Consider the following 12,728-nt stretch of genomic DNA (forward strand, 5'->3'; position numbering starts at 1 on the left):
TATTCCGTCGTTTCTCTTGCTGGATTCCAGGACACTCAATATATTTGGCCTGGGGTCCAATTTGGTGTTAAGCCAAAACCAAAATCATGCTAGAACAGCGCATTGCAATTTTCCAAGGCTTTGGATATGGACTTCTAAAAGGGCTTTGAGAGGACTAGAAAGCATAAATGCAGCACCTTCCTACAAACTCCTAAACCACAACATTGCCAGGGTTGCACAGCTGCCCTCTGTAGTTGTGATGCTGGAAAAAGATGTGGCTGTTTTAAAGGGGCTCCATCCGTGCTCTTCAAAGCAGCACTTTGTGTAGGAGATGAGAAGGCTGACTCCAAAGGCGGAGTTAAACGGGTCATCAGTTTGGGATCCTTGCATCCCCACCTAAGATCAGCCTCCCGTGAATTTCACTGACCCTTATCTAATGAAAATTCTTTTTGACTATTCGTAAATTAAATTCTTGTGTATAGGTAGCACATAAAAAACATAAGCACATAAGGGACGCCATGGCTCAGTGGCTAAGAGGCTGAGCTTGTCAATCGGAAAGGTTGGCAGTTCGGCAGTTCGAATCCCTAGCGCCATTTAATGGAGTGAGTTCCCTTTACCTGTTTCAGCTTCTGCCAACCTAGCAGTTCAAAAGCATGTATGTATGTATAATCTTTATTGTCATTGTACTTAAATACAACGAAATTGGTCCGAAAATGTAGAAGTGCAAGTAGAAAAATAGGAGCCACTTTTGGTGGGAAGGTAACAGTGTTCCGTGCACCTTCGGTATTTAGTCATGCCGGCCACATGACCACAGAGATGTCTCCTGACTGCGCTGGCTCTTCGGCTTTGAAATGGAGATGAGCACCGCCCTCTAGAGTGGGGAACGACTAGCACATATGTGGGAGGAGAACCTTTACCTTTATCTTAAGAAACTTTTCGCGCTTTGAACTCTACTCCTGTTCTTGTTTACTTGATCCTGATATTGTCTGGAGATCAAATCCAAACCCTAAGAAGCGATTTATTTTCTTCGGCAGTTTAAAACAGCATTTCACCAGAAATGTTCCCAAGAAACATCTCCCCAAATTATGAAGTAAGAAATAACAACAGATGATAAATTCCTCTACAGGTAGTGCTCAGTTTACAACCATCATGGAGTCTGTTAATCATAACATGAAACCCATTGTTCATGATGGGCTGCTTTTAGCAGAAATTGGAAGGAAATGTGTTTTGGGCAAACAAGGTCACGTGACTGCAGGTTGCTAGAGACAGGCATAAATGAGGCCTAGTTGCCAAGTGCCCAACATGAGGTCACGTGATCATGGATGAACTTCAGAACCAAGTCATCAATGCTGGAGAGGGGATTGTCTATTGCAGGGGTGAGCAAACTGCGGCTCTGGAGCCGCATGTGGCTCTTTCATCCCTCTGCTGCTGCTCCCTGTCATTCAAAATATGCGTCACAACTACCAATGTGCGACACCCGCAAGAATGTGATTTATTGAGCTCTTTGACCCCGGAAGGCCAACCATGGATAAATCCAAGAAAAGAAAAGTTTCAGAAGAAAACAGAACATTTAATTCAACTACATATGCTAGTTTTGTGGCCGCTCAGGAAATAGTCAGGCATGGGAAGGGTTTTGTGGCTCCCGGTGTTTTCTTTTCTGTGGGAAACAGGTCCAAATGGCTCTTTTGAGTGTTTAAGATTGCCGACCCCTGGTCTATTATAACCTCAAATCGTTTCTTAAAAACCGGTCTTACACTGAGGACTAGCTGCATCTTGGAAAACCACAACCACAACAAAAGGAAACAATGATTTTTTCCTCTGCAGGCCTAGATCCTTTGAATTATCTTGGTTGCCAATGTTTTGCTAATAGCTGGGATTATGTTTCCTTTTCCACAATGCTCCAACCCTCTTTTGTAAATACTGCTCCTATCAGCCGATATGAGATTTGTCAAGTATGATTTAGCACCCTTTCGCTGCATTAGACTGCAGTCACTCCAGTGATCTCAATGTCTCTGAAAATTTGCTATTCAGTGGTTGTGAATCCCCATAGGTTTCTGAGCTGTCTGGATTTTTTTCTTCCGCTATCCATAAAACAAGGTTTTTTGATGTTGTATCCTTTCTTTTAAAGTATAAACCACCCAGAATTACCTCAGGGTTGGGGACGGGGGGTCTCTAAATATATCAATACCATTAATTACCATGGGCATCCTTGAGGCCTTACAAACATGCAGTAGATGATTGACCCAGGATGAATGGTGAATCCACTGAAGTGTTTGAATTTCAGTTTTTATCTTCCTCTGCACTGTTGTTGTTTGAGCAATTTTATATTTTGAACACTCCTGTAAGCTCCCTCGGATCACTTAATCCTTATAAATCAGTGTTTTCCTTAAACTTGGCAACTGTAAAATATGTGGATTTCAACTCCCAGAATTCCCCAGCCAGACATTCCCCAGCTAGCTAGCTAGCTAGCTAACTAGCTGGGGAATTCTGGGAATTAAAGTCCGTATATCTTAAAAGTTGCCACGTTTGGGGGGGGGGGGAAACACCCCACTATAAATCAAGTAAATGAGTAAGCACTTATTCTGGCTCTTACACGCTTGTTGTTTCTTCTTGTAGAAGATGAACTCTGTACCTTCAGTTTCCTACCACCCAGTGTGTCCTTTAAACTCAGTCCAGGTGGGAGGGCACTGCCATATTTCTTTCTATTGACACTAACCAGAAAAACTACAAACGGGGGAAGGAGAAAAGCAACTATTGTGCACTGCATGTGCAACTTAAGGAACTGTTCTCGTCCCAAAGGTGCTTTTCCAAAAGGCCACTGGATATTTTTGGCCAATTACCTGCTGCCAATTACCTCCACCAGACCAATTAGATCCCACAGACTAGGCCTCCTCCGAATTCCATCCGCCGGCAAGTGTCGACTGGTGACTACCCGGAGGAGAGCCTTCTCTGTGGCTGCTCCGACCCTCTGGAACGAACTCCCCGTGGAGATTCGAACCCTCACCACCCTCCAGGCCTTCCGCAAAGCCCTTAAAACCTGGCTGTTCCGACAGGCCTGGGGCTAAAGAACTGTTGCCCCTATCTCGAATGGTATGATTGTTGCGTGTTTTTAAATTATGTATTGTTTTGTGTTGTTGTTAAATTGTCTGTATCCCCCTTCCCTGGTTTGAGTTGTGAGCCGCCCTGAGTCCCCCTTCGGGGGAAAAGAGCAGCATACAAATGAAATAAACATTCAAACATTTTTGTGGGTTTTTCTTTTCTTTGAAAACGTTTCGCTTCTTCTCCAAGAAGCTTCTTTGTTTCTGAAAAAGTGCAGAAGCTTCTTTGATTCGTCCGTCATCCAGGCCATGATTGTCCCCAAGGTGCTTTTTTCAGGAGGCCACTGGACTTTCTTGCTTTTTCTTTTGAAGACGTTTCGCTTCTCATCCAAGAAGGAGCTTTCTTCAGCTTCCCCACTATCCTGTCAGAGGTGAAGAAGCTTCTTGGATGAGAAGCGAAACGTCTTCAAAAAGAAAAAAACAAGAAAATCCAGTGGCTTCCTGAAAAAGCACGTTTGGGACAACCATGACCTGGATGGCTGAGAATCTCTCCAGGCGAATCCAAGAAGCTTCACTTTTTCAGAACCAAAGAAGCTTCTTGGAGGAGAAGTGAAACGTCTTCAAAGAAAAGAAGAAAAAAAAGAAAAAAAAAGTCCAGTGGCCTTTTGGAAAAGGATCTTTGGGCCTTGGATAACTGACCATCTCCAATAGACATAAAGGAGCTGCTCCCCCTTATTTGCCCCAAGAACTTAACTGGTAGGTTTTCATCGCTCCTGGGAATAGTAACCCTGATTTGGGCTAAACATCTGGGCCCCATAGAAGGAATGCATTGCCACCTGATGATTAAGAGGAATTAAATTAAGATCGTGCATTTCAGACGTTTTCAGAGAGGCCTGGGTTCATCTCCCCAACACGGCATCGCGCTCCACCAGCAGAAGGGAGAAAAACCCCTCTGGCACATCTGGAGCCTGGGGAAACCTCCAAGTTCAAAGCGCCCCCTTCCTTCCCACCCACCCCCCATCCCCAGCCCAGCCCGCCTTGTTCCGTCCACCGCCCTTTGTCCAGATGCGCCCTCAGCTTGCACGCTGCGGCCCGGCTTACCTAACTCCATGCCCCGGTTGGTAGCAGCCATGGTCGGCGGAGAAGCGAAAGCCGATGCTCTTCCAGGGCAAGGCGCTTCCACGGCGCTTCCTGGTTACGCCCTTTCCCTCCCCCCCCCTCCCCGTTTTCCTCCTCCTCCTCTTCCTCCTCTTTCTGCCGTCTCCCCTCCAGGACGGCCCCCCGGGACGGAGAAAGTCGAACGGGATTAGCTGCACTCAGTGGGCGACGGCTTGAAAAACTGCAAATAAAGCAGGCCCCGGGATTCTGCAGGTTGTAAAGACAAAGAAGATCCCCACATCGGGTAGTGAGCAAGAAAAAGGAGAAGGGCTTATTATTATTAATATTATCGTTCATGTTGTTTGTGGGAGTAGTAGTAGTAGTAGTAGTAGTAGTAGTAGTAGTAAGTAGTAGTAGTAAGTTGTATCGTTTATTCACCAAACATGAAACTCAAGTCAACTGAACATTTAAAAATGTTATCACAAATATCATTGACTGGCACTAATGGTTGATGGGGGTTTATGCCAGAGCGCAGGTTTTTTTGCAGTTCCGCTAGTGTTATTGCAGGAAACGGCAATTTCTTGATGTGTTTTGTAAAATTCTTGGACCAAGTGCCCCGATGACAATGGGTATCACTGTTACATGTTTCATCCATAATCGCATAGTTTCGATGGTTGGGTCGCAATATTTCATGATTTTTTCCAGTTCTTCTTCTTCTTCTTCTTCTTCTTCTTCTTCTTCTTCTTCTTCTTCTTCTTCTTCTTCTTCTTCTTCTTCTTCTTCATCATCATCATCATCATCATCATCATCATCATCACACAGTCAGCCAGATGTTCATTATATTTTGTCTATTATTATTATTATACAATTGTATCACGGCGGCCAGTTGTTTCGCCGGATTTGGCATTGGTTACTACGTCGTAAAGTATTTTCGTAATATGCGTGCAGATCCAAGCAGTGCGGCTTTTTGCATTTGACTGATGGTGATTTTGTCAATTTTTAACTGTTTTAAATGTAACTCCAGTGCTTTTGGAATAGCACCCAGTGTGCCAATTACCACTGGAACTATCACTGCTGGTTTGTGCCATAGTCGTTGAATTTCGATTTTTAAGTCCTGGTATCTTGCGATTTTTTCATGTTCCTTCTCGGCGACCCTGCTATCACCTGGTATTGCGATGTCTATGATTGTGACCTTATTTTTCTCAACCAGTGTGATGTCTGGTGTATTATGCACCAGTAGTTTGTCCGTTTGTATACGGAAATCCCACAAGATCTTGACCACCTGATTTTCGGTGACTTTTTCAGGCTGATGTTCCCACCAGTTTGTTGCTGTTTTAATATTATAATTTTTGCACAAATTCCAATGGATCATTTGTGCTACTGAATTATTATTATTATTATTATTATTATTCAATTGTATCACAGCGGCCAGTTGTTTCGCCGGATTTGGCATTGGTTACTAGTCGGGCCCCACCCAGGGGCCTAGGACGTCGTAACGTATTTTCGTAATATGCGTGCAGATCCAAGCAGTGCGGCTTTTTGCATTTGACCGATGGTGATTTTGTCAATTTTTAACTGTTTTAAATGTAATTCCAGTGCTTTTGGAATAGCACCCAGTATGCCAATTACCACTGGAATTACCACTGCTGGTTTGTGCCATAGTCGTTGAATTTCGATTTTTAAGTCCTGGTATCTTGCGATTTTTTCATGTTCCTTCTCGGCGACCCTGCTATCACCTGGTATTGCGATGTCTATGATTGTGACCTTATTTTTCTCAACCAGTGTGATGTCTGGTGTATTATGCGCCAGTATTTTGTCGGTTTGTATACGGAAATCCCACAAGATCTTGACCATCTGATTTTCTGTGACTTTTTCAGGCTGATGTTCCCACCAGTTTGTTGCTGTTTTAATATTATAATTTTTGCACAAATTCCAATGGATCATTTGTGCTACTGAATTGATTATTATTATACAATTGTATCACAGCGGCCAGTTGTTTCGCTGGATTTGGCATTGGTTACTAGTCGGGCCCCACCCAGGGGCCTAGGACGTCGTAACGTATTTTCGTAATATGCGTGCAGATCCAAGCAGTGCGGCTTTTTGCATTTGACTGATGGTGATTTTGTCAATTTTTAACTGTTTTAAATGTAATTCCAGTGCTTTTGGAATAGCACCCAGTGTGCCAATTACCACTGGAATTACCACTGCTGGTTTGTGCCATAGTCGTTGAATTTCGATTTTTAAGTCCTGGTATCTTGCGATTTTTTCATGTTCCTTCTCGGCGACCCTGCTATCACCTGGTATTGCGATGTCTATGATTGTGACCTTATTTTTCTCAACCAGTGTGATGTCTGGTGTATTATGCGCCAGTATTTTGTCGGTTTGTATACGGAAATCCCACAAGATCTTGACCATCTGATTTTCTGTGACTTTTTCAGGCTGATGTTCCCACCAGTTTGTTGCTGTTTTAATATTATAATTTTTGCACAAATTCCAATGGATCATTTGTGCTACTGAATTGATTATTATTATTATTATTATTATTATTATTATTATTATTATTATTTCTTTCAGCCAACTAAACATTTAAAGATGTGTCGCAAATATTAGATAGATAGATAGATAGATAGATAGATAGATAGATATAGAGATGATAGAGATATAGATATATAATGATATACTTTATTCATTAAACATGAAACTCAGCCAACTGAACATTTAAAGATGTGTCGCAAATATCATTGACTGGTGCTAATGGTTGATACGAGTTGCTGCCAGCATCCTAGGTATCAACCAAGTATCTTCTTAAAATATATAATGGTTCAAGTAGTGCATTGCAGTTTTTTTGCAGTTCCACTGGTATTATTGCAGGAAGCTGCAATTTGTTGACATGGTACCAAGTGCCCCAGTGACAATAGGTATCACTCTTACTTGTTTCATCCATAGCCATGTAGTTTCAATGGTCAGGTCGCGATATTTTGTATTTTTTTCCAGTTCTTTTTGTTCGACTGTGGCAACTCCTGGTACAGCAATATGAATAAACTGTACACTTCAGCCCTCTAAAACCATGATATCTGGCGTGTTGTGTTCCAAATGACAATCCGTCTGTATTCGAAAATCCCACAAGATCTTCACCTTTTCATTTTCGATAACTTTTTCCACTTTATGTTCCCACGACTTTCTGCATACATACTATTATGATGTGGTTAATCTTTGGTGAGATTCACAGCCTTTGGGGCTGGTTGGTAGCTCAACAACTCGAGTCCTAACCAAGGACCTAGGAACCGTTAAGGTAACGTCGGAGGATACAAGCTGTTCCAAGTAGGGTGGTTTTTTGTAGAATCAGAATGTTCAAGTCTGGTAAATTTAAAATTTCCAAATAGCAAGGTAGCCCTTTAGGTATTGCTCCAAGGGCTCCAATTACAATCAGGACAACACACAATTTCTTTTTCCACAGTCGCTCAACTTCAATTTGCAAGTCCCAGTACTTTGTGATTTTTTCTTGCTGTTTATCTTCAATTCGTGCATCTCCAGGTATTGCAATGTCAACAAACCAAAATTTTTTATTTTCAACTATTATTATGTCAGGTGTGTTGTGGGCCAAGTGCCTGTCAGTCTGAATTCTGAAGTCCCACAAGAGCTTGACTTTCTCATTCTCTAAAACCTTCTGAACCTGATTATTATTATACTATTGTAGTATATTATTATTATTATTATTATTAATAATAATAATAATTCATGAAACATGAAACTCAGTCAACTGAATATTAAAAAATGTATCACAAACACCATTGACTGGTGTTAATGGTTGATATGGGTTGTTGCCAGGGTCCTAGGTATCAACCAAGTACCTTCTTAAGATCTACAATTTTCCAAGAAGCAGTTTTTTGCAGTTCCGCTGGTGTTATTGCAGGAAGCTGCAATTTGTTGATGTATCAATTCTTGGACATGGTACCAAGCGCCCCGATGACAATGGGTATCACTGTTACATGTTTCATCCATAATCAGGTAGTTTTGATGGCCAGATCGCGGTATTCATGATTTTTTCCAATGATGATTTTTATCATCATCATCATCGTCATTATTATTATTATTATTTGAACAGCCAGCTAGATGTTCAGACTGGGTTTGGCATTTTTGTCTACCTATTGAGTCCTCTTACCAAGGACCTGTAATAGGCAAATCCAGATGTTTGATGGTTTTACAGCTATCGTCACAGGATGGAACTGTTCCAAGTAAAGCTGCCTTCAGCAATTGACTGATAGCAAATCTGTCAATGCCTATGTTGTTCAAGTAGAGCTCTAGTTGTTTTGGGATTCCACTCAAGGCGCCTATTACTATTGGTACCACCCTTGCTTGCCTTTGTCATAGTCGTTCTATTTCTATTTGTAGGTCTTTCTGTCCTATTCTGCTGTCTCCATATCCACTATCCAGACTTTTTTGTCTTTCTTATCGACAACTGTTAAGTCCCTGGGTCAAGTGCCTGTCTATCTGAATTCTGAAGTCCAAGAACAATTTAACTTCTTCGTTTTCTATGACTTTTTCTGTTTTATGGTCCCACCAGTTCTTGCTTACAGGCAAATGCTATTTCTTGCAGATCTTCCAATGCACCATTGTTGCTACTTTGCCGTGCCACTGCTTGTATTATTATTGTTGTTGTTTATTGTTGCTATTATTATTTTTAAAAATGCATGCATGGCCCTGTCCGGGGTATGCTTACTCGTATTCATTCATTGCCCAGGAAAAGTGGGGATTGCAAAGATAAAACAGCCCATTATTGCAATTGATGCGCTCACACTGCTTTTGGGCTCATCGATTGCAACGGCCCCTATTAGTACTGCAGTGATTGAGCTGCCTTGATTTTACGAACAGGCATCTGTCTTCATTAATGGTTTACAGTTACATCACCCAGATAAATCAACATTGCGGACTGGACAATGTGCAGCCTCTCGGTGTACAAGTTATCGCAGGTCAAAATGCAGTCCTTGTTGATCTCCAGAGTCATGGAGTTTAAGGGGCTAAATGTAGGCCTTGCTTCCCCCCCCCCCCCACACCATTCCAGCCAATAAAGTAGGCCTATCTCACCAGGGATAAAATGAGGGGGACGAGTCCATCTTACCTTCTCAGAGAAAAGGTACCTTATTTCCCAAAAAATAAGACCTCCCTTGATAATAAGCCCAATTGGGCTTTTGAGTGCATCTTTGAGTGCAAATAAGCCCTCCCCCCAAAATAAGCCCTCCCTAAAAATATTGCAACACAGCAGCAGCCATGAGGTGACCACGCTCGCCGCCTCCTGCACCTTGAAAATTATAAGACCTCCCCGAAAATAAGGCCAAGTGCTTATTTCAGGGGTCAAAAGAAAATAAGACCATGTCTTATTTTCAGGGAAACACGGTAGGAATGTCACACTTGGAATCTGGCAAGAAAGCTAAAGAGCAATTCAGAATTTATTGGGTTTTCGACAAAGCGGTCTCTGGCCTTAACAAAAATTTTAGGCGGGGGCCCAGAGAGCTGTCATTTTCTCCCTATGGAAGCGTTACGAACCACAGATTTTCAATTGTTTTTAAAGCTGTGCCAATAGCATTGGCCGCTGTTCTTGAGGTCACAAGGTTTTCTTCTGGTAGTAAATATAATTGCTTCGGAAAGCCCTCCTTCCTTCGAGTTTCATAATAAAAAGGTGCTGACCCTCACTGGAGGTGTCATTGGGTTCCACCTGATGGCAAATGATATTTGCTAGGAATCCACCTACATCCCAGCTTTTCAAAAACCTTCATGGCTTATAAATGTGGCACAGATAATTGAGTGAAGGAAGCCACAAGGGGAGCTGCTTATTTTTGGAAGGTGCCAAGTGATTACAGGATGTCTTCAGTTTACAGTATCATCCCTCATCAGCAAGGATTAATAAAACACTCCATAACCCTCCATCGCGAACGCGGTGGCTCAGTGGCTAAAACACTGAGCTTGTTGATCAGAAAGGTCGGCTGTTCAGCGGTTCGAATCCCTAGCGCTGCATAACGGAGTGAGCTCCCATGACTTGTCCCTGCCTCTGCCAACCTCGCAGTTTGAAGGCACGTAAAAAAAATGCAAGTAGAAAAATAGGGACCACCTTTGGTGGGAAGGTAACAGTGTTCCATGCGCCTTCGGCATTTAGTCATGCCTGCCACATGACCACAGAGACGTCTTCGGACAGCACTAGATCTTTGGCTTTGAAATGGAGATGAGCACTGCCCTCTAGAGCCGGGAACGACTAGCACATCTGTGCAAGGGGAACCTTTTCCTTTACTTATAACCCTCTATCAGCTAAGAACGAAAGGCCAGCTATTGTGGGATGGAGTAGGTAGGTTAGTGACTGCACGTGTGTGTACAGAAACAAATGGTGCCAATGAACCTGTCATTTTATTGCTTCCAAAACGAAGCTCCAAAACCACACTGCATCAACCATCTGCAAAACACTTTTTCACAATGAAAATGCAAGGTCTTTCAGAATGTGGTAAATTTGAAGGTTAGGCACGTGTCAAGAAATGTATAGGTAGCCCTCGACTTATGACCACAATTGGGACCAGGCTTTCTGTTGTTAAGCAAGGTAGTTATTGAGTCACGCCCAATTTTACTTTGCTTGCCGTGTTTGTTAAGCAAATCACTGAAGTCGTTAAGTGAATAGTGCAATTGTTAGGCAAATCGGGCTTCCCCTATGGATTTTGTTTGTTGGAAGCGAGCTGGGAAGGTCACACATGGCACTTGAGAGACCGCCTGCTGCCAGTTACCTCCCAAAGACCCATTAGATCACACAGGGTCGGCCTCCTCCGGGTTCCGTCTACCAGCCAATGCCACCTGGCTACTACCCGGGGGAGGGCCTTCTCTGTGGCAGCTCCAGCCCTCTGGAACGAACTCCCCGCAGATTCGGACCCTCACCTCTCTCCAGGCCTTCCGAAAAGCCGTCAAAACCTGGCTTTGCCGGCAGGCCTGGGGTTGATGAGTTCCCCTCCAGGCTCGACGTGTGTGGCTGTGTGATTCTTGGCTATTTTAACTACTTGTATTGTGTTCTATGTTCCCCTTTTCCCCTTTTGAGTTGTTCGCTGCCCTGAGTCCTTCCCGGAGAAGGGCGGCATACAAATAAAATAAATCCAAATCCAATCACGTGACCTTGGGACTCCGCAACTGTAGTAAGTGCCTGTTGTTTGCCAAGCGCTCAAATTTGGACCACAAGACAATGGGGATGCTGCATTAAGAGCAAGGGCAGGTTAGGAGTTCCTTTTTTTCAGTGGCATCATAACTTTGGATGGTTGCTAAATGAATAATTGTAAAGTGAGGTCTACCTGTAATCTACAACAGCGGTCACCAGCTGGTGGTCCATGAGAAAATTTTGATGGTCCACAGAAAAATCTTTGCATTTTTTTATATTGTACTAAATCCTTCGGGCACTTCACTCGGCTGCCTGTTTAGTAGCTCCACCCCTTCCCTCCCTCCCTCCCTCCTTGGGAGTCCAGGCGCTTCAATGAGTGGTGCGTGAAACTTCGGCTGGGCTCCTTGAAAGATAGTTTGCAGGGGGGGAATCTAGTGCCCGGGATGGCTACAAAACATTCATTCATTCTTGGCTATATTTGAGATTCCTAGCTCCATTGGACAGCAACCTCCAGGCGCTTCTCTCCGCTAACAGGCAGCCAAGCTAAGTGCCTGAAGGACCCCATGCCGTCACTAATTCGTATTAGTAGTCCATGGGATATAAAATTATGAATTTATTGGTCCCCGAGGTCCGAAAGATTGGTGACCCCTGATCTACAAGACCTACCCTTGAACATTTCAATAGGAAGGAAGCACATCCAGAATGGAAAATCATTCTCTGGTAGGAACATGAAGATCCTATGTTTTTCTACTACATAGCTAATGGCATCGGGTTATCATATGCATGTACCGTATTTTTTGGAGTATAACACGCACCGGAGTATAAGACACACCAAGGTTCTGAAGAGGCAAATAAAAAAAAGTGTTTGCACTTTGCAAACCTCCCCAAAACAGCCCGTTTTTCGCAAAAATGGGCCCATCTCCCCCCCCAAAGGCATGAATAGCCTTTAGGGGGTTTGCAGAATGCTCCCGGGGGGGGGGGCAAATTTAAAACAGCCCGTTTTTTGTGAAAATGGGCCCGTTTTTCATTTTAAAAAGGGCATAGATAGCCTCTAGGAAGCTTTTAGAGAGCTCATGGGGGCCAGGGGGGTAATATTGAGCAAAAAAGGGCAATTTTTTGCTCATTTCTGCTCTCCCGAGCCCCCAGGAGCTCTCTCAAATCTTCCTAGAGGCTCTGCACGCCATTTTGATGAAGGGGTGAGGTTAAAAAAAATGCTGTATTCAGTGTATAAGATGGACCTAGATTTTCAGCCTTTTTTGAGGGAAAAACGTGCATATTATATTCTAAAAAATACGGTACTTGCGTATAGGTGGAGGGTTCAAGCGAAAATGTCTGCCAGAAACCAATGCAAAAAAAGATGGAGCACCAAGATACAGGGGTGGGGGAATTACTGCGTTTATAAACAAGCAACAGAGCTGGTACTCTAAGACAGTGTTTCTCAACCTTGGCCACTTGAAGATGTCTGGACTTCAACTCCCAGAATTCCCCAG

At 43.2% G+C, this 12,728-nt stretch overlaps 1 protein-coding gene across 1 annotated transcript in view; it reads right to left on the minus strand.

Annotated features, from left to right (window-relative positions):
• The window catches only part of DERA (deoxyribose-phosphate aldolase), a 47,699-nt gene extending 43,454 nt beyond the window's left edge, over window positions 1–4,245 (minus strand). The window contains exon 1 of the mRNA XM_087722837.1: window positions 4,119–4,245. Coding sequence (XP_087578963.1) covers window positions 4,119–4,149 — 31 coding nt within the window. The 5' untranslated portion in view covers window positions 4,150–4,245. The remainder of the gene's footprint in view (window positions 1–4,118) is intronic.
• Between the last annotated feature and the right edge of the window lie 8,483 nt (window positions 4,246–12,728).

Source organism: Thamnophis sirtalis, unplaced genomic scaffold, assembly GCF_051295495.1.
Source record: "Thamnophis sirtalis isolate CommonGarterSnake01/CBP01778 unplaced genomic scaffold, rThaSir2_p1.2 scaffold_9, whole genome shotgun sequence".
In the NCBI taxonomy this organism is placed as follows: domain Eukaryota; kingdom Metazoa; phylum Chordata; class Lepidosauria; order Squamata; family Natricidae; genus Thamnophis; species Thamnophis sirtalis.